This window comes from Hypanus sabinus, chromosome 1 (genome assembly GCF_030144855.1).
Source record: "Hypanus sabinus isolate sHypSab1 chromosome 1, sHypSab1.hap1, whole genome shotgun sequence".
Classification (NCBI taxonomy): domain Eukaryota; kingdom Metazoa; phylum Chordata; class Chondrichthyes; order Myliobatiformes; family Dasyatidae; genus Hypanus; species Hypanus sabinus.
Genome location: NC_082706.1, coordinates 36,210,478 through 36,238,049, shown reverse-complemented (window position 1 = coordinate 36,238,049; position 27,572 = coordinate 36,210,478). Strand labels below are relative to the sequence as shown.

General features: G+C 43.7%; 2 protein-coding genes across 2 annotated transcripts in view; both read left to right on the top strand.

Annotated features, from left to right (window-relative positions):
* Positions 1–6,819: 6,819 nt before the first annotated feature.
* On the top strand, positions 6,820–10,964 carry LOC132392860 (protein phosphatase 1 regulatory subunit 3C-like). Its single transcript, XM_059967353.1, has 2 exons — positions 6,820–6,953; positions 7,632–10,964. Exon 2 carries the CDS (start codon positions 7,675–7,677, stop codon positions 8,560–8,562), a length of 888 nt encoding a protein of 295 aa, XP_059823336.1. The 5' UTR covers positions 6,820–6,953; positions 7,632–7,674; the 3' UTR covers positions 8,563–10,964.
* A 3,395-nt stretch (positions 10,965–14,359) lies between these two features.
* Positions 14,360–27,572, top strand: part of gpat4 (glycerol-3-phosphate acyltransferase 4) — a 100,685-nt gene continuing 87,472 nt past the window's right edge. The window contains exon 1 of the mRNA XM_059967335.1: positions 14,360–14,709. Coding sequence (XP_059823318.1) covers positions 14,545–14,709 — 165 coding nt within the window. The 5' untranslated portion in view covers positions 14,360–14,544. The remainder of the gene's footprint in view (positions 14,710–27,572) is intronic.

Here is a 27,572-nt window from a genome sequence, read left to right as displayed (position 1 = left end):
CCTCCATCTAGCAGATCTTGTCCTCACTCTTAATAATTTCTCCTTTGGTTCCTCCACGTCCTTCAAAAAGAGGTAGCCATGGGCACTCGCACAGGTCCCAGCTATGCCTGTCTTTTTGTCGCCTATGTGGAACAGTCCAAGCCGAGACTGGTGTCACTCCCCCACTTTTACATAAGAACATAAGGAATATGAGCAGGAGTCGGCCATCTGGTACCATCGAGCCTGCTCCGCCATTCAGTAAGATCATGGCTGATCTGGGCACAGACTCATCTCCAGTAACCTGCCTTTTCTCCATAACCCTTAATTCCCCTGCTCTGCAAAAAACCTATCTTACTCATTGTTTTAAATATATTTACTGAGGTAGCCTCCATTTCTTCATTGGTGGGAGGAGTCCACAGATTCACCACTCTCTGGGAAAAGCAGTTCCTCCTCATCTCCGTCCTAAATCTACTCCCCCGAATCTTGAGGCTATGTCCCCTAGTTGTAGTCTCACCTACCAGTGGAAACAGCTTTTCTGCCATTATCTTATCTATCCCTTTCATAATATTATATGTTTCTATAAGATCTCTTCTCATCCTTCTGAATTCCAGCGAGTACAATCCCAGGCGACTCAATCTCTCCTCATAGCCTCACCCCCTCATCTCTGGAATCAACCTGGTGAACCTCCTCTGCACCGCCTCCAAAGCCAGTGTATCCTTCCTCAAGCAAGGAGACCAGAACTGCACACAGTACTCCAGGTGCGGCCTCACCGATACCCAGTACAGTTTCAGCATGACCACCCTGCTCTTAAACTCAATCCCTCTAGCAAGGAAAGCCAACGTTCCATTAGCCTTCTTGATAGCCTATGCTACATCAATGACTGCACTGGTGCAGCTTCCTGCGCCCATACCGAGCCCATTGACTTCATCAACTTTGCCTCCAACTTCTACCCTGCCCTCAAATTTACTTGGTCCGTTTCTGACACTTCCTTTCCCTTTCTCGATCTCTGTCTATCTCTGCAGACAGCTTATCCACTGATGTCTACTACAAACCCACTGACTCTCACAGCTACCTGGACAATACCTCTTCCCGCCTTACTACTTGCAAAAATACCATCCCTTTCCCTCAATTCCTCCATCTCCACTGCTTCAGCTCTCAGGATGAGGCTTTTCACTCCAGAACAAAGGAGATGTCCTCCCTCTTTAAAGTAAGGGGCTTCCCTTCCTCCACCATCAACTCTGTCCTCAACTGCATCTCTTCCATTCCCCGCATGTCTGCCCTCACCCCATCCTCCCGCCACCCTACCAAAGATAAGAGCGTAAGACAAAGGAGCAGAAGTCGGCCATTTGGCCCATTGAGTCTGCTCCACCATTTCATCATGAGCTGATCCAATCTCCCTTTAGTACCATTCCCCTGCCTTCTCGCCATAACCTTTGATGCCCTGACTACTCAGATACCTATCAACCTCTGCCCTAAACACACCCAATGACCCGTCCTCCACTGCTGCCTGTGGCAACAAATTCTATAGATTCACCACCCTCTGGCTAAAAATTTTTTTTTGCATCTCTGTTCTGAATGGACGCCCTGCAATCCTCAAGTCATGTCCTCTCATACTGGACTCCCCCACCATGGGAAACAAATTTGCCACATCCACTCTGTCCATGCCTTTCAACATTCGAAATGTTTCTATGAGGACCCCCCCTCATTCTTCTAAACTCCAAAGAGTACAGTCCAAGAGCGGTCAAATGGTCAAGGTTCCTCTTGTCCTCACCTACTGCCCCACCAGCCTCCATGTTCGGCACATAATTCTCCGTAACTTCCACCTTCTCTAACGGGATCCCACCACCAAGCACATCTTTCATTCCTACATTCCCTACACAACTCCCTTGCCTGTTCATCCCTCCCCACTGATCTCCAGGCACTTATCCTCGTAAGCGGAACAAAAGCTACACCTGCCCCTACACCCTCACTACCATTCCGGGCCCCAAACAACCCTTCCAGATGACACGACACTTCATGCGTGAGTCTGTTGGGGTCGCCCATTGTATATCGGTGAGACCCGACATAGATTGGAAGACCACATCTCTGAGCAGTTATGTTCCACCCGCCAGAAAAAATGGGATCTTCCAGTGGCCACCTATTTTAATTCCTCTTCCCAGTCCTGTTCCAACATGTCCATTCATGGCCTCCTCTACTGTCACAATGAGGCCACACTCAAGTTGGAGGAGCAACAACTTATATTCTGTCTGGGTAGCCACCAACCCGACGACATGAACAATGATTTCTCTAACTTTTGGTAATGGCCTCTGCTCCACTTCACCATTCCCCATCCCCTTTTCCCTCTCTCACCTTATCTCCTTCCCTGCCCATCACCTCCCTCTGGTGCTCCTCCCCCCTTTTCTTTCTTCCATGGCTTCCTGTCCTCTCCTATCAGACTCCTCCTTCTCCAGCCCTGTATCACTTTCACCAATCAACTTCCCAGATCTTTACTTCACCACTTTCCCCTTAATATTTTTCTCCCCTCTCCTCCAATTTCTAACTCTGACTCCTCATCTTTCTTCTCTCCAGTGCTGCTGACGGGTCTGGGCCCGAAACATCAGCGGTACTCCTTTCCATCGATGCTGAGTTCCTCAAGCATCTTGTGTGTATCACAAAGCTAACATGTTAGAATATCGGAGCTGATCAGCACAGTGCATGCATCCCCTCAGGAGGGGATGAAGAGCAGATAAAGGAAGGATGTGAAGAAATATTAAGGGAAGTTGTTTCTGTAATAGTGGTTATTTCACAAGGGCGAGCAACACTTTCTGCAGTGGCAGTGACGTGCTTTCAGCTTCACACTTTCAACATGGGTTTAGAGATTTCGCAGAAACTCAGTTCTGTTTATCTTCTGTTTCCTCTGCCCTTAGGGTGCTGATACATTCTGAAGCAATTTTAAGATCCATCCCCCTGGCCATTTCCTTACCTCTGTGATGTCACAGTGTACGGTAAATTGGCCTCTGGATTCTGACGGCCTGGGTAGCCAAGGGAGTCCTGTGCCCAGTGGTTGACCCCACACGTAGGCTCTTCTGGGAGGGTCATTTGTGAGGGGAACTGCACTCTTGTTGGTGAGCAGAACTATTCCTGTTCAGCCCCTGCTACTGTTGTGATAAATTTCTCTACAAATTTCCATTAAACTTGTGCAATATCTGCGGGTTTATTGTTTCCCCTTTAAGCAGCCTTTGGAATCTGGAATGTTTCCTGCCACTTGTTTTGTTCCTGTTTGGCAAGCATAGCCTTTTCCCTGAGTTTGTGAGTAACTCACTTTAGTTTTCCGAGCCCTCCTGAGTTACAGATGGAAAAACTCAGGAGGAATGATACTCCACAAATACCTTTCTTCCACAAACGCGTAATTAATATTTGACTCCTTAATGATGTTTTCTGTTTTCTGTTCATTAACCTAGACTGTGCTACTAAGTCTGTGGATAGCAGTTGTGCAGAGTTCTAAAATTCCCCTCCATCCTGTGTGTGTGTAATATTCTGCTAAAGGTGGGTTTTGTGGTGTGAGAGTCTTAAAATGGTGAATACTCTATGGTAAACATGCGAGACTTCTCTTTCTTTCCAGTCCTGATGAAGGGTCTCGGCCCAAAACGTTGACTGTTTACTCTTTTCCATCTGTCGTGGTCTGGTCCATTAGTCTGCGTTCCAGTTCACGGTCCGGTCCATGGACTCTGGACTCCGGGTCTTCTGGCTGTCCGTTGTTTCAGTTGGGCTTAATCACAGGCACCTGATTCTCATATTGGGGCTGGAATTGTGTTCTGTGTTCCTGTGCTCAAGTCCAAGGCTCCGAGGAGGTTCCAGTCTGTGGCCAAGTCCAAGTTGTAGCCTAGGCCCTGAGTCCTGGTCTCATCCAGGGCTAGTGTCCGTGTCCAGCTACGCCTCTCCCTGCTTCTGCTTTGCTCTCCCTTGACCCAGGCTCTGCGTTCCTGCTCTCCCTTGATCAAGACCAAGTCTGAGCTTCATGTCCTTGTCCAGGTCTGAGCTTCATGTCCTCGTCCAGCCCTGGAGTCCTGCGTCCTGCCCCCACGTCCAGTCCTGTTGTCTTGCCATGCCCAGTTCTTGCTTGGATCCGGACTCCGAGCCTAAGTCAAGACCCAGCTTCAGGCTCCCTGTCCAGTCTCTGGCTCGGAGTCCTTGTCCAAGTTCCTAATTCCCAGTTCCTAGTTCCTCGTCCAGGTCCTGTTTTCCTAGTCTCATCCAGGGCCTGTGTCTTGTCCAGCGTTGTTTCTTCCCCACTTCCCTCGCTTTCTTGATACACCTAGTCCTGTTCCTAGTACTTCAGTGTCTGTGTCTGGCATTTGGGTCTGTTCCTAACACCCACCTTATGACACCATCAATGCTGCCCGGCCTGCTGAGTTCCTCCAGCATTTTATGTGTGTTGCTTTGGATTTCCGGCATCTGCAGATTTTCTTTTTTTTTTGTGATGCTAGTGCTCTTTCCTTACTAAAAATACAACACCTAGCCAGAATCATCCAGCCTTAAACAGAATCATAGAAATTTATGACATAGGAAGAGACATTCTAGCCCATTGTCTCCATTCTGGCCAAAAACAAATGTGTTTCTCAGGTCAATGTTCTTCTTGGCTTGGTCTGCAGGTTACAACATGTTAAATGCACATTCAGGTGTTTTTTAATCATGCTGGTGATGTTTAAGAGATTTGGTTTGTTACCTAAAGCACTCAAACTTCTATAGATGTACCATGGAATGCCACCTGACAGGCGGCATCACTGTCTGGTACAGGTGGGGCGGGGAGAGGAGGCGACTGTACAAGACTGAAAAAAGCTACAAAAAGTTCTAAAATTAGTCAGCTCCATATTGGGTACGAGCCTCTGTATCTTCAAGGGGCAGTGCCACAGAAAGGCAGCGTCCATTATTAAGGACCCCCAACACCCAGGGCAGGTCATCTTCTCCTTGTCGGGAAGGAGGTACAGAAGCCTGAAGGCACAAACTCAGTAATTCAGGAACAACTTCTTCCCCTCTGCCATACACTGCCTAAATGGACATTGAACCCGTGAACTCTACCTCACTTTTTAAAAAAAATATATATTATTTCCATTGTTGCACTATTTTTAATCTATTCAATACTGTAACTGTTTTATTTATTTTTTGTTTCCTGTATTATAATGCATTCCATTGAACTGCTGCTGCTAAGTTAACAAATTTCTCAACACATGCTGGTGATAATAAACCTCATTCTGATTCTGGTGTTTTCCACAACTTCTTAATCCTTGTCTCCCTTTTGGTGAAAATTCATTCCCTCAAACTCCTACTAATAATATACTAAGTTAAATCAATAGATGTCAATCAGTTATTTTCCTCTCCTCAGTGGAAATGTGTTCATCCTCTAAGCCCCTCAGAACCTCAAATAAATATCACACTCAAAATGTTGGAGGATCCCACATTCCACCGGCAGGATGGTTGTAGGTTGACTGGCTGCCGTAAGTTGCCTCTGACAGAGAATTGGGGGGAGTTGAAGATACCAGGGCTGTAGAAAATCAGTTACAAGGAGAGATTGGCCAGATCTTGTTTGTGTGTGTGGGGTGGTATGACTTGAACAAAGGAGATATTTATTTGAGGACACGAGAAAATGCTGGAAATCCAAAGTAACGCGCAGAAAATGCTGGAGGAACTCAGCAGGCCAGGCAGCATGGATGGAAAAGAGTTGACCTTTTGCGACGAGACCCTTCATCAGTACTGGAAAGAATGAAGGGTCTCACACTAATTTTGGTCAAATTCATTTTGCCTTTTTCTGCTCAAATGAGCGGATCATAACTCCTCACAGTCTGAAGCATTCTTCCCCACTTTAAACCACATAGCATCTATCTGCTTTGTTCTTTAAATCATCATTATGTGTTAAGGAAAGGCAAAGTTCTGATTATTTGAAAACCCAGGGTAACAGTCTAACTGTAAAACTGGTCAGCCATTAATTCCAACGGCTTTCCGTTTTTTTAAAGCCCAATTTGCCGTGTGCTTTTACTTTATTTAAACAAGCTTAGCATGTGTGATTCTGGACACGAACATCATGTCGACTTCATCAAACGCGCGGCTCTCATTACCTCCACAGAAAGTCAGGTTCACCTTCAATATCACTGGCAATTGTCGTGAAATGTGTTAACTTAGCGGTTCAGTGCAGTGCATGATAAATATTTTAAAAAACACGAATTACAGTCAGTATATATATGTATATTAAATGGCTAAATTAAAAAATAGTAGGGGAAAAACAAATAATAAAAGGTGAAGTAGCGTTTATAGGTAAAATGTCCATTTAGAAATCGGATTCAAAGGAAGTCCAGAGTTGTCAGACACAACTTCTCCCTAAACACGCCCATCCAATAGTCCCCTGCGCTATTCCAAGTATATTCGAGTAGATTCTAAATGTGTTGTTAGATCAGTACTGTGCATTATCAGAATCAGGCGAGAGCTCCCGAGTTGTGAAACACTCGGTAATCCACCCAGTACTTAAGGTGGGAGACTTGGATTCAATGACTTTCACGCCGTGAGATTTACCGCAGCGGATTATAGTGGTGGGGTTTAAGTGGTTCTGTTGATTTGCCCGGTAATTGTTGGGAATCAAGGGGATGAAATCGGTGAATTGTTCCAGATATATCCCGCATGAGCACATCTCGTCCACAGCGGCTCCTCTTTAATCCCGGAGCCGCCGGCTGCGGAGGACCCCGCGGATCCCTCTCCCGCTGCGCTGGCTGACACACGGTCCCCTTCTTGCGCCTGCTGATTGGCTGCCGGTGCTCAAGTCGGGCTCGTCATTGGCGGGCGGTCGCCGGGGCGGGGTCCGCCGGTCGTCGTGGGGCGGCGGCGGCGGCGGCTGAAGGTAAAGTCAGACCAGCGCCTGTTCCGGGGCATCTGCGGTTCGGGGTGCCGCTTCTGTGGGCCTGTTACTCCTCAACCCTCACCCACAGCAGAACTGAGTCCAGGCTCAGGTACGAGGAGGATGTTTGTTACTTTTTTATGGGGGGAGCGTATAGGCTCCCTGTACCTGGGGGGAGTGAGTCAAGGGTGGGGAGGAGGAGGATAGGATGCCTGTAACGGGGAAGGGTGGGGGCAAGCTGTCTGTAACTGTGTAGGGGGTGGGCATGGGTGCGATAGAGTGCCTTTATCTGGGTAAGGGGGGAGGGCTAATGGGAGAAAGGGCAGGCTGCCTATACTGGGGTGAACTGGGGGGCGGAGATGAAGGGCAGACAAGGTTGGCTGCGGCTAGGTAAGGGAGTACAAAATGAATTTGTATCTGGAGAGGAGGGGCAGGGGCTGTGTGTGTGTGTTGTAGGAGGGGGCTGTGTCTAATTGCCTCTGTCAATGTGGGGAATGACCTTTTGCTTGTGAAGGTCTTGATTAATTTTGTCTAACACTGGGTATTTTCCCATTTCTTGGGTTTCAGTAGCCATAAGCGTGTGTATTTCACATTTTTAGAAGGAAGTTGCATAGTTGGCCATAGTGTACAGTGTTGTACTGTGATGTTGGTAGAAAGCAAACCAGAAGACATCTGGTGCTCATTCACAGCAGCTCCTGCTTTGCCCGATGGGGATGGAGCTTTCCTGCCATAATGATCTATTTTTTGTTGTCTAATTCTCTTACTCCACCTCCCCCTTTCCTTTCTCCAGGAATTTGACTGCCTGCTGTCTTCAGCTGTCATATCCTCCAGCCATGCCTGTCGATTTTGCCAGGAAGCTTTGCCTTAACCACTCCCCTCCCTTTCACAGTTTCTTGAGCCACCAGGATTTCAGAGGAGTCAACAAATCCAGACTGGAGCCTCTGCGCTCGTGCCTGAATCTTCGAAGTGCAGAATGCCTGGACAAGGGGAAATGGAAAGTTTGCCCCCCTGCTAGTGCTGAGAAAAAGAAGGTAGTTTTTGCTGATATGAAGGGTTTTTCACTCACTGCTGTTCGAATGTTCTCGGACTTTGAGGATGATTTGTCAGATCTTCAGTTTGAGCTCTCTGACCTTGCAGACTGTGATCCACGACCTACCAAGAATGAGAAGCTATCTTTAGACTTTCACCTCCCCTCTGAAGATTATTTAAGCTTCCGTTCTCGACTGCAAGAGAACTTTGTCTGCCTTGAAGACTGTGTGATCCATGAGAAGTTCATTTCTGGAACAGTAAAAGTTAAGAATCTTGACCATGACAAAAAAGTTATGATTAGAATCACCTTTGATTCCTGGAAAAGCTTTCAAGACATTGAATGCATTTACTTGAGCAATGCCAATGGCTGTGTGGACATAGACACCTTCTGCTTTCAGATCCACCTGCCAGAAAGACTCCAAGCTCTCTCCAAGATTGAGTTCTGTGTATCTTTCAAATGTGGCCAAAACGTCTTCTGGGACAACAATAATAAAGAGAACTACAGAATTGTTGGTGGAGGTGGGCAGTCAGCTGGTGGAAAAACTCACCCTTCACAGGATTTGTCTTATTATAACATTAGGGGAAAAGCACAAGAGGTAGATTTTGAACAGTTTGGCAGTCCCCGACTGGCTGACTCGATATTCTCCCAGTGGCAGAGCTGGGGTAGGTTTGACAGTGGTCCCTTTTGGTGAAGGCTTCTGGTCCCTGAATGGGAATCAGCTAATTATTTTAAAATAATAATTTAAGTTTGGGTTGGATGTATCATGTCAATTGACTCAAGGTTTGGTGGGCATTGCATGAACACTGAGTATTAAGTGTGATGCTGTAAGACTATAGCTTCATTGCTCTGTTGATTGTTGATGAGACTTGATCATTTGTGACCCTGATCTTCCTCATCTTTTTGCTTGGCTTATGAAGTGGCAGGGAATGTCCAGCATTTGGCCAACAGGATGATGAGGATGTGCTTTGGAATAAGTGTACTGTTTTGATTAGAATAACATAATACTGTACCTGATATTTAAAATGTCTACTGTAGTAAACTTTTGGCCTGCTGTCAATGACTTGCGAAAGCAGAGGTGGCAGTACGTGAACTTTGAATTTCACAAGTCAAACTTGCACATACAGGACACACTTGTTTAACCATTTGACTCTTGTTCACTGCTCTGTCCATAATTTGTCACATAATAGGACAATTATCTTTGGCTAATGGTGACATGAGTGCTCCCTGCAGGCTGGGCTGGTGTTGCAGTGATCACTGAAGTGAAAAATGAGTTAAGGTTGCAAATCAGGATCACTTTCTCAGATCTAGTGGCACACTTAAGCAGAGAATGGATAGCTATTGCATAACTAGCTCCCTGTGGTATTCTCAGCCCTCCTGATTGAACAAAGAGTGTTTTCAGAGTGCTTGTTTTGTTAAATGTACAATAACACAGTTCTTAATTAATGTTCTGGTTCTTATTGCAATGTCTTATAACCAAAATTGGATCTCGGACAGATATTTGGAGCATCTGCCTACCTTTGCACATGAAGCGATAGCGATAGCTCAGTATTTATGCCAGTGAAGAGGACAATACTCTTCAAAGGGCTGGAAGGGTCAGAGTTTTGCCTCTACGGCTTGAACTGTGGCTGGTTTGGGGTGATGAGAGTGCATTTTAAATTTGCCAGTTTATTCATACTTCCAATTCCGAAATAGTGTGGCTCTGAATTACGAAATGATGGCAAGGCTTTCTTCATGTTTTAACACGCTTTGAACAGTTTTATTGAGTGCTTTGATTTTCATTGATGCTGCGAAGTGGATGCTCAAACAAGATTACCTCTTAATGTTCAGCTATCCAACGTAAGCAAAATGAAAAATGTAGTCATTATTGGATAAAACAATTTAATAAACGAGACTGCTGGGCATTTACAGACGATGTTTGCTTTACAGTGCTTCTGCAGTGTTACGGGAGATTGAAGTGACTCGGCTGCATTAAGTATGAATCTGTTAATTGGTTGCTGTTAACAAAAGATTGTTATCTTCAAACTGAAAACTTAATTCATGGGAGGAGGGAGGAAGAAGCTTAAAATCTTTGCCATTGGTACTTCTGACTCTCCATTCTCCTCAGTTTGATTTTGTTAATTCGTGAACACAGCATCAGACTGTCACTAAGAATAGTATGCTGTATTGTTCACCATGCTGCCCTGGTGAGGACTGAGCAACTGGGCTGGATCAGCACTGACACAGGACCACCTGCGATTGCCCACTCACTCACTAAAATGACATCTGATTTCAGTTGCTCAAACATTGTTTGGCAGTAGGTGAGGAAGAAGTAGAAGGTGTTAAGTTGCAATAGTTTGTAGATTGGGGTTGATTTCATGTATAATGCCGGCTGATTTTTTTTTTGTTGAGCTGATGCTTCCAGGGTTATTCTAAAAATAAAATCTTTTTCTGAACTTGGGCTTTTTGCACTATTTGAGGAGCCGCTGGCCGATTAGGAACCAAACACGAGAACACAGATGAACTGAATGAGGTTTCTTTTGCACGAACTTCCCTGATGGAATGTTGAAATCAGCACACTGTGATGTAAAGTGATTCTGGGATTCATAGGACTAAGTGAGGTGTGGCACTGATCCCAAGATTTGTGTTTTTCTTTTGTTCACTGGGTGGCAAATTTGTGGGGAAAGTGCAGAAGGAACGAGAGGAAGAATGTTTTGGGAAGGTGAATCTTTCCATCAAAAAAGACTTGAGTTGATAACACTAAGATGAGCTGTGACATCTCCAGAGGTCTAGAACTCTGCAATAAGTTTATGGTGGGCACTTGGGAAAGGCTCAATATAGAGTTAACTCAGTGTGTAGGAGGAAAATGCTTTCCTCATTGGTTTTGGCACTGTGTACAGACATTTGGTAATGGTGTATGAAGCAATGATTATTGTCTCCTGATAAACTCCCTGAGTGAGATAAAAGAAATATTAGCTGTAACAGGGAAAGTGTTTCTGTTTTATAACTCTGATGCTTGCCTGTTCTGAACTATTTATATTTGTTATGCTTGCACTTGTTGAATATTAAATTAATGATATTTTGTATATTTAAAAAAAAAATAAAGGTTACATAGAATTAATTAATTTGGTGTTTTTTTTTCCTTGATGCAAACTTTTTGTGAGGCCACTAAGTGGTAGTCTTTTGTCTTTTACAGTCTGGGGTAATTTATTTTGTAATCTGTGATTTGATGTTGAAGTGGCATTAATCAGAGGCATTGACCATGGCTAAATCACCAAGCTCTTTAGCATTGCCTTGGATTCTACTACTTCATACAATACACCGCTCACTCGAAAAGTGAATTCCTTTGCACCTGCAGCAATTTGGCATCTCCCAAGGTCTCTGTCCCCATATACGTAGAGGTGTCCTAGGCTCGTACAGCTGAGCACTGGCTCTGTCGTTATGCAGTGTTTACATTCCAAACTCCTTGATGATCCTGAAAATAATGGAAACCAGCTGATGCAGCTCAAGCCCAGCACATAATTGAGACGCATCTGTTGATACTAATGGGGAACTGGTCTTCCAGTGCTGGGCATTACTCCAGAGTGAGTCCTTTTTTTTTGTTTTACTGGTTCATTTTGAAATTAGTCTTTGGGCATTGTTTGATCAGCAGCAGAGGTCTCTTCCCTGAAGGTAACCCCTAAACCAATAATTTAAATAATTCCTAGTCCTTGATGGATGAGCAGTAGGGGGGGGCATCAAATGAAGGGTACTACTACTACTACGACTCCGACTCTGGCCTAGGAGGTTGGTGTCGGGCACAATGACGGACTCTCCACTCCTCCCTCTCCCTCATCAGTGTGTTCAGTTCATCTACATTAGCCACACCGCTATCTTCTAGGAGCGTGTTGACCATTGTCTTGGGAGGGCGCCTGGGGTTCATCCCCCCATGTGATGACTAGGCTGGCAGGCAGCTCAGGGTGGCGTAGGCAGTGCCCCGCTAGCTGCAGTCTTCTCGCCTCGATTTTAGTAGTGAGCATCGGTAGGTTGTCGTAGAGCTCGACATTCGTCATGCGCTGTTGACAACTCACATCAAGAGCCATCCAAAGCATTCGAGTATAGCGACCATCTAGTAATTTTCGCATTGTCTTGGTGAGTGTCCACATCTTGCACCAATGAAATGAAGGGAAAGCAAGCTACAACAAGGGTATTTCTTGACCGTAGGCTGTAGGAAGTTCATATGAACACGTAAGTTTGCTCAGCACAAGGTATGGATAAATGGGGTTGAAGTTAGTTAGGATACAAGTGCACTAAGTTCCAGATGGGATAACATTGGGGATTCATCAAGGGCATTGGGAAGGTTAAATCATGGTAACAAAGATTTTGGCACTGAGATGGAGAAGATGCAGTTGAAATGGAAAAGGTCATTTGAGATCTTGCTGTTGGATTGGAAGTTCAGAATAGGATTAAGATGGATCCAGAGAATACAAATAGTCTGGTTTTTCCATGATGATTGGAAAGTGGCAAAAGAAACTTGATGCAGGGGTTCAAAGATGATGGAGTTGGTTTTTCTTCATTCTTTAGGCAACCTTGGTTCACCCAGGACCAGATGTGAGTAGGAAGGGATGGAGGGAGCTTTTGAGTTAAGAACAAGATCTAAACATTGAAATGTCATGTCTATTATAAACCATGTTATTTTATTTGCATATCAACATGTTTTTGGGCAAGTGGTCCAAGAGTATTTGTTTTTACTTGGGTTCCAGACTAGAAGACAAGAAGATCTTAAATGTTGGTCTTTCTATACGGAGCCTTCTATGATGATTGTTTCTACTTCAGTGTGGCTATTATCCCATGCTACTGCAACTAAGAAATATGCCTATCTGTGGCATTTAATTGTGGGCATCTTTTTCCAGAAGATATATTGGATAGACCAGAATAAGTCTGGAATTTTTCCCCTCTGTGGTGATTTCAGTGTACGCCCAGGAGCAGGCTGTTAAGCCCAGTGTTTTGCTTTGTAGAAATACAGGATATATGACAAAGACCGAAGGCATCCCTTCCAGATCTTGGTGTACAATTCAGTAGGCAATGGGCGGCTCTCAATCCCACTACAAAATCTTCAATAGTGAGGGTGATTAATCTTTGTACTTCTCTTTTGTTTTGCAAAGAAAAAGCATTTCAGGATGTATATTGTATACATTTCTCTGACTTTAAATTTGACCTTTGAACCAACAGGATTTTGGAGACCCACATTCAAGATGGTTTGCAATAGATTTTTTTTGGAAATTAGTGAAATTGAGGGATATTTGGTGAATACACAAATAGTAATGAACTTTAAGGGCCTAATGACCTTTTCCCAACATACGTGAAGGTTTATGTTGGATTGTAACGAGACCACACCTGGAATACTTCGTACAATTTTTGTTCTCCAATGATGCATTGCGGCAAAGATTCACTGATGGATATCTGACCTTTTCAGTACTTTGCACCTGCTCTGCCATTCGGTGACCTAATCTACTTTCTTTGCTTGGTCTCCATAGCCCTTGACTCCCTAACTGAGGTTTGTAATCTCTGCATTAACAATATGTACTTGCCCCTCGCTTGTCTTAAATGGGCACCGATTTATTGAGACAATGTCCTCTGGTTCTAGTTCTCTGCTCAGCATCTACGACGAATATTGTGTCAAGAAAGTTAATTTTCTTGCTTCTAAAATCTCTTTTCCATATGCAGAATCATCCCCGTGATCCATCCTTGTGCCATTCAACCAATCAAATCATTAGACTCCAGGTTCAGTCCCATCGCCCCACTTATTTCCCTGATCTTGCTGACATCAACGTTGTTAAATTACAGTGGCCAATTCCGTTCTCCAGCAATAGCTTTGGGATGCGGAAGCAGAGGGTGCAGCCATAGAGAAATGCAAACTCTTCATACTCAGACACACACACACACTCACACTCACGCAAGCATACACACGCTCACACACACACTCACAAACATACACACATAAACACTCACACTCACACACACACTTTGTCACCGCTGCACAATCTCTGCCATCTTGCGCTTTCCAGAGTCTGTTGCTTGCATGAATATCCTTCCCAATGTAAGAAGTGTCACTTGGAGCGAAAGTTTGTTGGTGGCGAGGGAGGGAGAGGTAGTTTGGAGATTTTAAACATTTCTCAATTTGCTAACAGTAAGTGCTGCAGTGATACGAACGGAAAATGCTGGCTTATAGATTGATCTGTGGAAGGATTCCTCGCCACAGATGTTGCCCAACCTGCATTTTCTGGCGGTTTCTATTTTATTTCAGATTTCCATCATTGCTTTAATTTTGCGGTTGTTGCTGCAGTGCGCTCTCGGGCCGCAGGGGGAGCTCGCTCCCGCCGGTGCGCACGCTGCGCGTCGGGAGCCCGCCCGCGTGCGCGTGCGCGCGCGCGTACGCCGCCCCGCTCAGCGATTGGTGGGTTTGTGACGCGCGCGCAGCCTTGGGGGAGAAGCTCCGGGGTCGCGGGCCGGGTGGGGGGGTGGTGCTGGTGGGGACAAGCGGCGGGGGCCGGGACCGGGACCGGGACCGGGGCCTGCGGGCGAGAGAGGCCGCGGGTCGGACGGACGGACGGACGGAGTGCTGGCGGCTCCTGCCCAGGCGGCGAGGGAAGGCTTGCCGGGTCGAGGGGGGCAGCTGTGGGAGACGGCCCGCTGGTTCTGAGCCCATCCTGGAAGCATGTGGTTCCTCATGCCCTTCGACAGCCTGGTCTGCACCCTGCTGGGCATCTCGCTGACCGTCTGGATCACCCTCCTGCTGGTCTTCATCATCGTGCCTGCCATCTTCGGCGTGTCCTTCGGCATCCGCAAGCTCTACATGAAAACCCTCCTCAAAGTTTTTGAGGTAGGTCAGGCTGCAGCCGACCGGAGGGACAGACCCTCGGCCCAGCAAGCTATTTTAATGCATGCCCTCATTTGCTTCTAGGGACTCTTAAAATAGCCAAGTAGTTCCATGGCAGTAAAAGATTGCTGATGGAAACGGTAGTGCAACTTAATGGATGAATTTGGTCACTAGCCTTCCTTACCCAGTTTGTGTAAACCTCTGAGATGGCATGATACGACTAGCGGGTTCTTTCACAGGTAAATGTATAATTGTATAAACTGAGACTTTAGAGTACAGAATAGACATGATTTTGGAAAAATGTCAGGTCTTTGTAGACAATGCTAGAACTTAACATGGCATTAGGAATAAGAGACTTCAATATTAACGAACGCATTGCAGTAATATAAGGTATTCTTCAGAGAACATTCTCCAGAGCATAGGAAGCAACAAGGATGATTGCTTTGCTTTACAAGCATGTTGACAGTGAATAGTTGTGTTGGAAAATCACAGAGGGGTATGACATGAATGGGGGTATAATAGAAGAGAATTGAAGCTTATCCCGTTGTTAACTAGTTTTCCATGAATGCCTGAAGAAGGCAAGGAATTACTAAAAAGTGCCCAAAATCTTTGAGCTGTAGTAGTGCTACCAGAAGAGGGATAATAGTAGACCTAGTCTTCAGGATTGTGGTTAGATTAGGTCCAGTACTTAAGTGTCAATAGGAGAACATTTTGAAGGTAGAAAGGATGAGCTGTAAGTTTAGTATTAGTTAAAGAAAAGTTTAAGGATCATCCATAAGTACTGAATTGGAGAAATGTTACTAAAATCAGTCTAAGACAGGACCAGGCAGACATAGACTGGCAGTCACCTACATGTACAGTTGCAAGAAAAAGTTTGTGAACCCTTTGCAATTACCTGTTCTTCTGCATGAATTACCCAAAATGTGGAACGATCTTTGTCCAAGTCGCAACAATAGACACACACAATCTGCAACTGTTAACACACAAACAATTGTACTACTTCTCATCAATACTGAGTACACCATTTAAACAATCACAGTCTGTGTTCAAAAAAAGTTTGTGAACTTTTGAGGTAATGCCTTCTACAAAAGCTATTTGGAGTCAGTGTCCAAATCAATGAGATGAGATTGGAGGTGTGGGTTGTAGAGGTGCCCTAACCTATATATATTAAAAAAACCCCTGCAAAGTCAGGTTACTGACAGAGCCTGCTCTTCTCAAGACAGATCTGTTTTTGTGCACGTCTTAATCAAAACAACTTTTCGAGGACTTCAGAAGAAGAACTGTAGAGATGTATCAAGCTGGAAATGGCTATAAAAGTATTTCTTAAAAACCCGAGTGTTCATCAGTCTACAGGAAGAGAAAATATCCACAAGTGGAGGAGATTCTGTACTGTTGCTACTCTCACTAGGAGTGGAGGTCCTGCAAAGATTGCACCAAGAGCAAGTGCAACATGTATTGTTGAAGGAGGTGATAAAGAACTCAAGGGTAACAGGAGAAGACCTGCAGAAATCTTTAGAACTTGCCAGAGTCTCTTCATGTATCTGCCATACGAAAAACACTGAGCAAGAGCGGTGGTCGTGGAAGGATAACATGGAGGATACTATCGCTCTCTTTAAAAAAAATTGCTGCATATGTTTCAAGTTTGTAAAAGACCACTTGGGTGTTCCACACTGCCTCTGGGACAATGTTCTGTGGACAGATGAGACAAAAGTTGGCCTTTTTGGCAGAAATGCCAAAAATGTTTGGAGGAAAAAGAGCACTACACACCATCCCATGGTGGAAGGAGTATCATGGATTGGGGCTGCTTTGCTGCCTCAGGGCCCGAACTGCTTGCTATCGTTGAGGGAACAATGAATTTAAAACTGTATCAAGACATTTTACAGGAGAATATCAGGAGAGTTGTCTGCCACCTGAAGCTTAATAGAAGCAACAAGCCAGTGATCTGAAACACAGAGTAAATCAACAACAGAATGATTTAAAAAGTAGAAAATTCATGGCTAAGTCAGAGTCCACTCCTTACCCGATTGAGATGCTGTGGCATGACCTGAAGAGGGCTGTTCATGCAAGGTATCCGGGAAATATTAATGAACTGCAACAGTTTTGCATGGAGAAATGGTCTAAAATTCCTCCCTGTCATATTGCAAGTCTGATCAGCAGCTACAGAAAACATTTGGTGAAGGTATTTGCTGCTTAAAGGAGGTTCTACCAGTTATTAAATACACGGGTTCACATACTTTTTCCAGCCTGAACTGAGTATCATTAAACTGTGTGTTTAATAAAGACATAAAAAGTACAATTGTTTTTGTGTTATTAATTTAGGGAGATTGTGTTTGTCTATTGTTGCAACTTAGATGATCAGATCACATGTTCAGTAGTTAATGCGGAAAACCAGGTAATTGCAAAGGGTTCACCAACTTTTTCTTGCAACTGTGCGTGAAGAATGTCAGTTCCTTGTCGACAATGTTGAGATTTATTAAAATATTATTGGGAATATGCAGTTTCTAAATTAATTATAGAATGCATTACTTCATTAATGGCTGGTTGGGGGGTGGTGGTAATGTTGTGAAGAATAAAAAAACATAAAAAAAATATGTTTGGAAATTAAACTCCAGCATCGTCTGTTGTAGGCAACCAACTTGTTGCTACCTCATGACTGCATAATTCAGTTCACTGCTGCTCAACATTCCATCCTTTATTCTTGCTTTTAAACATCTTACATCCTTTTTAAAAAGCTATTCTGAATTCTGCAAAATTACTGATTCTGGTCAGGAAATTCGTTGGTGTAAATTCTATCTGTCCTTCAATTCTAGTGATCAGTTACTAAGAACCTTTCATTATCCGTTTGACATCCACTGAAAGAGATTTTGGCTCATCAAATCATCTCAGTTTTGCACTGTTCTCATAGATAATCACAGATACTGTTCTGATGCAAGATCGCAAGCCAGATTAAGCAGCATCTCATTTCCTATAGTGTCACAGACCTGATGTATTAATGGTACCTGATCAGCTGAGTGCTTCTGGCAATTTCTGATTTTATGCCACCTAACGTTGTCCCAATGAAAGAGGCTAAGAACCTTTGCTTTTTGGTAAGTTTACATAATGAATTTCTCTTGCTTTCTTTCTCAAGTAGGCCCATCTATAACAATATTTTATGTTGGAGATTAATGAAAGTTATGTTTGGGCTCAGGCATGCATTAATTCACTATGCACCCTTTTAAAGATTCTGTAATCTGAATGTACAGACATAAGAGAGAATCAATACGGAAACAGGGCCTTCAGCCTAACTGGTCCATGCCAGTCAAGGTGCCCATTTAAGTGTGTCATTTGCCCATGTTTGGCCCATATCCTTCAAAACCTTTCCTTTTCATGTTACCTGTCCAACTACCTTTTAAGAGGCATTGTACCTATTTTGACAGTACATTCTACATATGAACTGTGTAATTCAAAAAAAATGTCCCTCAGGTTTCTATTAAATCTCTGACTTCACCTTAAACCTCTGCTGCGTAGTTCTTGATTTCCCAAGTCTGAGAACAATTCAGAGTGCATTCACTGTCATAAACTCATACTTCGAATGTGGGAGGCAACACAATCACGTGGAAGAAACCCACAGAGTTATGGAGAGAAAGTACAACCACCACACACACAGGACAAGCAGCAGTTCTACTAGCTATGATCACTGTACTGTCCTAAGCTTACAATGCACCTCTTAGCAGCTGTGTCTCCTCCTTTATCAGTGCTATTGTTTGCAGATTTTCATAGGAATTGTTCATAGATTTAAAATCGGGGTGCGAGATTTGGGAAATGGGTCTGTGTCTGATTTTCCACTGAAGCTTCAGTTGCATTGTGGAGGAAATTCAGACCATTAATTCTATACATGTTGTAGGCATGGAAGATGAGGTCAGCATGGACTGGATGGGCTGACAGATCTGTTTCTATAATTCTAGATATCTTTCACTTGCTGTACAATAGCAGAAGTCTGTCATGTTAGGGTTCTGGAGTATACAGGTCATAATCCCACAGAAAGGCAAGCCCCATGGATCATATCATTGGCAGTAAATCTGCTTTAGTCTATAGCTGATTCCTTTCAAGTTGTATAGTGAGTAGTGTTAATACCTCGCATTTACTGTTGCAGTAGCATCAAAACAGCTGTAATCTAATCTTGGTTTTAATTTTTATGAGAACAAAGTTGTAATCATATAACAATTATACATATATATATCATTCGAGATTAGATTACAATTTAGCACAAGTATTTATTTTAATACGCCAGCACACATTGTGCAAGTTGTATTGAAGTTTGGGGCGCTGCCTTTTTGTGTGCTGGAACTGTCTGTTTATTTTGCACACAGGACCCTTGTGTTTAACTAAATGAAGACATTGACATATTTTAATTAGAAGATTCTGTTATTTATTTAATCAGTGGTTCTGTTTTCAAGATCACAGACAATGTGATTTTAGGCAAGAGTTATTGGCAGTTTACTACTATCAACTCACAAGGTAGTGAGCCCAGAAGCAGAAAGCCCCATCTGTTTTCTGGACTTGAAATGTCATTGACAAGCTGGTTTCAGTTCCTCAGTACGACTCCGTCTCATCAAGCATCTCAGAGTCATGTATTTATTCACTGCTAGGTACCTGGCAGTCCAGCTCCCTAATTATTATGTCCTTGGTGTTACCCATCCGGGGCTGTCGAACAGTCTGTCCTCAAAATAAATTTGTTATCAAACATGTATGTATCAATTTGAGATTCATCTTCCTTCGGGCATTCACAGTAAATACAAAGAAACACAATAGAATCAATGAAAAACCGCACGCAAGCAACCAATGTGCAAGTCAACAGTATACAAAAGGGGAGAAAAAAGATGAGCATTAATTATGGAGAACTTGAGATGAAAAGTCTTTGAAAGTGAGTCCATAGATTGTGGGAACTGTTCAGTGTTGGGGTGAGTGAAATTGAATTAAATTATCCCCTCATGTTCAAGAGCCTAATAGGTGAGAGGTAATAACTGTTCCTTAAGCTGGTGGTGTGGGTCTTGAGGTTCCTGTACCACCTCCCTGATGGCAGCAGTGAGAAGAGATGGACAATATGGCATACTTTCTAAATTTGGCACTCAGTACTTCACTGCTTCACTGTCAACCTGCATTATGTGCTAACATCTCTGGAGTGAGCCTTGAAGTCAACAGCATTTCATTTTGGGGAGTGCTACTTATTGAGGCACAGCTGATGTGAAACAGTGGAATTTGATTCTGCCTTTAGACAATGTTGCCAAAGGTCAAGTTGATATGGAGGTTGTGGAGAATTGCTGCATGGCTTGTCAGACTGTGCATGCAGAACTGGACCAAGACTACTTCAATATGTAATTTAACAAACCTATTTCTGTTTTTGTTACAATGAGTTTCTGAAAAGCATAGGAGATACATGGGTAATTTATTGGTCATATTGTAATTTTTTATGGTGTTAGGCTAATTAGAGTAATGGAATGATGACTTCCAACTTGAGACTGTTCAGCCCATCATGCTTATGTCAGCTCCTGGATAAACTCTCTAGTGAAATTCACAAAGGTAATCCTAAAAGAGTAATAAGTTAGTTCTGACAAAGGGTCTCAGCCTGAAAAATTGACAGCGCTTCTCCCTATAGATGCTGCCTGGCCTGCTGTGTTCCACCAGCATTTTGTGTGTTGTTCGAATTTCCAGCATCTACAGATTTCCTCATGTTTGCAAAGTAATCCTAATGTTGACCTGTGGGGAAGTGACATAAATGTCTATGCTGTTCGTAAATTATTTCCTCTTTTTCCCAGATTTGCATCCAGACTAACACTGTTTATGTCGTTCATTGTCGAGCATCTTTTGAAACAATACACAAATCTCATCAGTATTTTTGTAATGCTGGCACTGCAGCCAATGCTGACATCGATTTCCTGTTCCTAATTGCTATAGAGAACAATTTGTGCAGCAAAGTTGCTCCTACTTATAAGTAGTAAAACCCTTGATCTTTTTCAGCATCTGTGAAGGATTAGAGATGTATCTCTTCAAGATTCACGATTGTTTAATGTAATTTCCTGTAAATGTAAGGAGAATGAAAAAATTGTTAGTTTGGATCCAATGCAGCACAAAAAATGCAAAAGATAAAGAACACAATAACTTAAAAAACACAAACACAGTAATTATAAATACATAAGATAGCTTATATGCATAGATTGATTGTATGTCCATAAGGTGACACTAGGCTATACATAAGGTGGCTGATGCCAAGTGGTGAAGTTAGTGAGTGGAGGTGTTGATTGGTCTTGCTGCTTGGGGAAAGTAAATCTGGTAGTTTTGGTGTGGATTCTGTGTAGCTTTCTCCCTGGTGGGTCATGAGTAGGGTGTGTGGGATCCTTCAAGATGTTACAGTCCCTTTTCCAGCATCTTTCTGTATATATGTCCTTGATAGTGGTGCCAGTGATATATTGGGCAGCATTGTAGAGACTTCCTGTCTGCGGCAGTGCAGTTCCTGAACCAGCAGTAATGGTAGGATGCTCTCTACTGCACATCTGTTGAATGATGTGAATATGGATGTGCAAAGTCCAGCTCTCTTCAGTCCCCTCAGAAAATAGAGACATTGGTGAGCTTTCTTTACTATGTAGGATGTATTCTAGGACCAAGAGAGTTTGTGTGTGGTGGAGTTTAAAACCGCATGCAGTTTCCACTGCCGTGTCACCAAGGGGGTGTGTGTTCTCCTGAAGTCAATAACCATCTCCTTTGTCGTCTTGATATTAAGGAAAAGGTTATTTGCCTGGCACCATGCTTCAAGTTTTTCTGCCTCCTCTCTGTAGGCCATCTCATCATTGTTGGTGATGAGCCCCAACACAGTCCTGCCATTAGCAAATTTACTAGTGTTGCTTGGGTGTTCGGCTATGCAGTCATGTGAGAGCAGAGTGTACAGCAATGGGCTCAGCACACAGACCTGGGGAACGGGTGTCCATGTTGAGGATGTTGGACAGTTTATGGATCCTGACTGAGATCTGTTCTTTAGGAAACCCAACACTCAGTGATGTGTTTAGACCACTGAACAGGAGGTTGTTCACAGGGTCTGTGGGACAATAGCATTGAATGCTGAGCAGAAATCTGGAAACAGCATTCTGGCATAAATGTCCTTCTAGCTGTGTCAGGGCCAGGTGCTATGGCTGTAGTGGTTCTGTCAGTAAGCAAGTGTCTATGGTTACAGGAGTGGAGTTTGTGATATGTGCGTAAATCAACCAAACAAAGGGATCATGAATTGGAGAAGGCTGCTCAGTGAGCTGCTGCAGAGCATCGTAATGATAGTTTACACAGGTGTGTCAGTGCTGAATATAGTGAGTGTTTAGGATGGTGAATGGGTAGTAAGTCAAATGTTGATACTTTGCCCTGGGTGGTGTTGAATTTGATTATTGTTGGAGCTTTCTTGTTTTAGGTAAACGAAGAGTATTCCACCACTTGTCTGCAGTGCCTTACAGAAACAAAGTCTATAGAGAGAGTTGTTCATCGTAATGCTCTCAGCTTGTGACCTCTTGTAGCCACAGTGTTTGTGTGGCTGGTCTGGTATTGTTTCTGGTCAATTGCAATAGATATAATTGCATGTTACTTGCAATGTATTAGTCCAAGCCTATGTACGAGCCAGGTCTTGCAGCAAACAGGCCACTATCTTCACTATCTGAGATATTTGAAGTTCAACAGCGTCCTGTGGAATTACAACTGAAATGGTGACTAGGCCATTGAACTAGTTCAAGGTGGTCAGACCTCAGACAGTTGTCTGTGGAATTCCTGCAGCATTGCTCTAAAAACTACAGTTTATGTGCCAGAGAACCCCCCCCTCCCCCCCACCGCCAGCCCTTCTGATTCTTATTGGTTTAAGTTTTACTAGTAGCTCCACACTCAGTCAGATACTGACTTAATGTGAAGGACAGTTCTTCTCACTTTTTCTCAGCATGTTTTCTATTTTTGGATCAAATATAGAAAGGTTTGGAGCTGAGTGGTCCTGATAGAAAATCTTAACTAATGTTTTTAGCCAGGATAGATACATCTTTTCTGTAGTGTTGAGTGTTTTCAATGTCTTTCTGTATTTAGAGAAAAATCCTACCTTCTATTAACTTTAGTTCATGCATCAAAACTTGTGAAATGCATTGTCTTGTTTCAGTGACCACCTTTGTCTGAGGATGTGCTGGGGGCAGCCCACAGGTGTTGCTGTGGTTCAAGCACCAACTTAGCATGCCTGCAACTTATTAACCTTAACCCGTATGCCTTGGAAGGTGGGAGGAAACTAGAGCACTGGGAAGGAACCTACATGGTCATGGGGAGGGCATACAGACATTATAGACAGTGGAGGGAATTGAACCCTGATTCTGGTGCTGTAAAGTGTTGTACTAACCTCTACACAACCATGCCACCCACGTAAACTCCACACGAGTAACTACCAGAGGGCATATTTTTAAGGTGAGAGGGGGTCTTTTTAAAGAAGCTTTTTATACTGAGTGGTAGGTGCCTGGAATATGCTGCCTGAGGTGGTGCCTTTTTTGGGCTTTTTAGAGACGTTTAGATAGGCATATGAATGTGAGAAAAATAGAGGGATATGGATATTGTGTAGGAATAAGTGTAGTTGGCCATTTGATGACTAATTTATTTGGTTCTGCACCACATTGTGGGCAGAAAAACCTGTTCTGTGCTGTACTGTTCTATGTTCTATTAGATTCTTTATGATGCTCTGGGTGTGGTGTTTAGAAATATGAGAGAGAAAAGACAATGCTAATTGTCTAGATTTAAAACCACTAGATTTTAGTAAGATTTATGCATTGTCATTTGTAGGGCTCACCTGCTGTTATTGCAAAACAGTATGTGAAAAAGGGTAAACAAGATATTCTGCAGATGTTAGAAATCTAGAGTAACACAGACAAAATACTGGGGGAATTTAGGAGGTCAGGCGGTACCTTTGGAAAGTTTATTCCTCCCATAGATGCTGCCTGACCCGAGTTGTGTTTATTTATGTATTTAGCAATTGTTGTGATGGAAAATAACTTGTTCTTTGAGTCTCAACAGTAGAGGCCTGGACTCACAGTTTTAATAATAAGGAATTTATTTACAAGGAGAAGTCGGGTCAACACAAGCAACTACAATACACAGGAAGCGGTGTGGGGACAGGGTACGGTTACACAAACAAAGAACAAGGGAAAAGCACTACAACAGCTACCCCTCTTGACCTTGGATAGCTGCGGCTCCCTTACCAGGACAAACGATAGACCTTCCCAAGCATAAATCAATGCACTTGCCTCCAATGTGGTGGTCTGTAAGAGCGGGCTAGCCAAGGGCAAGTCTCACCTTTTAAAGCATGGGGCTGGGAGAGTTAATCCAATTAAGGTGACCAATAATTTAGGTGCGCATTGATTAGTTGGGAGGGACCAAATGTTGATTGGCGTGTGGTGTGTCCTCCGACCAGCCAGGTGGCAGTGCATCTGTCACGTGGCCGGTATCTCTCGATACACTCCACCCCTCAGAAGACACACCACATAGCCAACACACATAAGAGGGTGGAACAAAATCGCATATACCAGAAATAACCAATTTTGAGCAGCTAAGTAAATGCAGAGACTATCAGCTGGGATGCGCAACATAGTATAGAAATGGCTATGATTACAAGAATGAGTGCGATGGACCAGTGAATGACAGTTGCCCACCACCTCCCTAGGGACCCAAACGGCCACCAATTGCCCTATGAGGTGTTGTGCTGGAGGAGCTGGTCCCTTGATTTTTGAATTTAGCCACCGAGTCCTGAATGTGAGCGGCCAAGTGAGTGATGTTGCTGGACTCATCAGGGATAAAGGTACAGCATTCCTCACCAACCCACTGCACACGTTCCTCCATCAGCAGCCAGTAGGTAGTCCAGTGCCATTCGGTTCTGCAGGGCGACCATCCTGACAGCTGTCAGTTCTGCCACTGTTCGGGTGAGAAAGGGGAAGGGTGGTTGTGGGACCTTAGTTCCTTGGGCACCCCCTCTTCATCACTATCCAGCCAGATGTCCCCATCCCCCAGCCATGCGTCCAGTTTATCGCCACACTGGACTAAGGCTCGAATCTTTAATAGGTCCGGCTGCCAGCCAGACCGACGGGCTGCCCTGGCCTGCTGAAGTTTTATGGGGCGACAGGCAAGTTCAGTTCCCCTAACTTCAAGGTCATTGGCTTGGGCCTGGGCAGCCTGTGCTGCTTCCTTCAGCGTGCAACAACGCTGACTGAGGTCTTCAATTTCCCTGTCCTTCTGACCACACAAGTGCTGCAGGTGATCAGTAATTCTAACCTGGCGTCTCAGCAGGGACACAAACTACCAGAAGGCACCCCTTTGACTCCCCTTGGCTTTGGGGAACCCTGATTCCTTCAGGAGGGAGACCACATGATGGCCCAGCTTCTCTCCACAGGGCTCTAACTGCTCAGACCAGTCCACTGGTTTTCCGTGGTCTGCCAGCATGCTGGCCAGACTCTCAAATCCCTCCCTTTCATCAGCCTACCCAGGGATCTTATCCTGGGTGCCTGCACTGGCTTTCTTCCCCTTATTCCAGAACACTATACCCTGTGCTTGTGTTCAGCCTAAACCTATGAGATCCTGCTCTGCAGCACCAAATGTTGTGATGGAAATAACTGGTTCTTTGAGTCTCAACAGTAGAGGCCTGGACACACACAGTTTTAATAATAAGGAATTTATTTACAAAGGGAAGTCAGGAAAACACAAGCAACTACAATACACAGGAAGCAGTGTGGGGACAGGGTACGGTTACACAAACAAAGAACAAGGAAAAAGCACTACAACAGCTATCCCCCTTGACCTTGGATAGCTGCAGCTCCCTTACCAGGACAAACAATAGACCTTCCCAAGCATAAATCAATGCACTTAACTCCAATGTGGTGGTCTGTAAGAGCAGGCTAGCCAAGGGCAAGTCTCACCTTTTAAAGCATGGGGATGGGTGAGATAATCCAATTAAGGTGACCAATAATTTAGGTGTGCATTGATTAGTTGGGAGGGACCAAATGTTGATTGGCTTGTGGTGTGTCCTCCGACCAGCCAGGTGGCAGTGCATCCGTCACGTGGCCGGTATCTCTGGATACAGCAATACAGCGTGGAGTAGGCCCCTTGAGCCTTACTGCCTGAGCAACCCTACAACTGATTTTATCCCAACACCTAATTACAGGACACTTTACAATGAACAATTAGCCTACCCGGACTGTGGGAAGAAACTAGAGCACTCAGGGAAAACCCACGCATTGCAAAGAGTTCTTACAGAATGGCGCTAGAATTGAACTCCGACCTCCTCAAGTACAAATTTTAAACTTACTGACAACAGCTTGATTGTTTTTACTGTCTGATTATGGGAAATGCGTGACAAGTTGGTTTGAAAAATTTGCAAAAATCATCAGTGTACCACGCCATGACAGAATTTAATCAGCTTTTAACCTATGCTTGCTATGCTAAGCAGTGTTATGGTACTGGAATGTCTTTTTTGGTTCAGTTCAGGATGTAGAATGGAGTGACAGTTTTCAGTTACAACTTTCATTAATAGTTATTAAAATGGGTATTTTTGCTTATTTAAAAAAGATTCAAACAGATCAAATTTAGGTTTCTATAATAGCAGTTAAATTAATAATGACAAATAACATATAACATTAAAATCCATGTTTATACTAATTTGGCATATTCTTCCCTCCAAACATCATTACTTTTTTTGGTATTATTTAAATAATACACACCTCTGAATAATAGCCAGGTTGTGGGACGTAAGTTACAATAGGAGACAGAAAAGGGCAATGTTACAATGGTTTATGGGGTGGGGGGGGGGGTTCAATATATAGGTATATTGGAAAAATCGGGTTGGTGCTGGATTCCATGGAAAGGAATTTGTTGAATGGTATGTACTGGCTTTTTAGAGCAGCTTGGAGACAGGCTTACTGGGAAAAGGCAATTCTAGTTTGGGTGTTGTGTAATGAGCCAGATTTGTTTAAGGAGCTTAAGGTAAATGAACTCATAGGAGACATTGATTATAATATGATGGAATTCACACCAGTTTGAGAGAAGCTAAAATCGGACGTGTTGCTACTACAGTGGAATAAAGGTAACTACAGAGGCACAAGCAAGGTGCTGACCAATGTTGATTAGAGGGGGACACTAGCAGGTATGATGGTAGAGCAACAACGCTTGGAGTTTCTAGGAGTATTTTAGAAGGTGAAGGATCACTTCATCCCATAGAAGAAATATTCTAAAGGGAGGATGAGGCAACTGTGTTTGTGAAGGAAAGACAAAGACAACGCAAAAGCAAATAAGAGGGCATATAATATCGCAAAACTTAGTGAGAAGCTAGAGATTTTGGAATTTTTGAAAATCCAACAGAAGGCAACTGAAAGAGCCATAAGGGGAGAGAAGATGAAATATGAAATTAAGCTAGCCAATAATATAAAAGAGGATACCAAATAGATTTTTAAGATATGTAATAAGGGAGGTTAGGGTTTAGCGCTGGAAAGTGTTGCTAGACAGGTAGTAATGGAGAACAGAGAAATGGAGGACAAACGTTAATAAGTAGTTTGTGTCAGTTTTTACTGTGGAAGATGTCAGCAGTATGCCAGAAATTCAAGAATATCAGGAGGCAAAAGTGAGTGTGGTCGCGATTATTAAGGAGAAAGAATTTGGGAAGCTGAAAGCTCTGAAGGTAGGTAAGTAACCTGGATCAGCTGGACTACACCCCAGTTTCTGAAGGAGATAGTTAAAGAGGCATTAGTACTGATCCTTCAAAATCCAGTAGATTCTGGAATGGTTCTGGAGGACTGGAAAATTGCAAATGTCAATCCGCTTTTTAAGGAGGAGGGGAAGGCAAAGAACAG

Coding starts and splice junctions, on each gene's coding strand:
- LOC132392860 (XM_059967353.1), top strand. CDS start 7,675: ATGCCTGTCGATTTTGCCAGGAAGCTTTGCCTTAACCACTCCCCTCCC.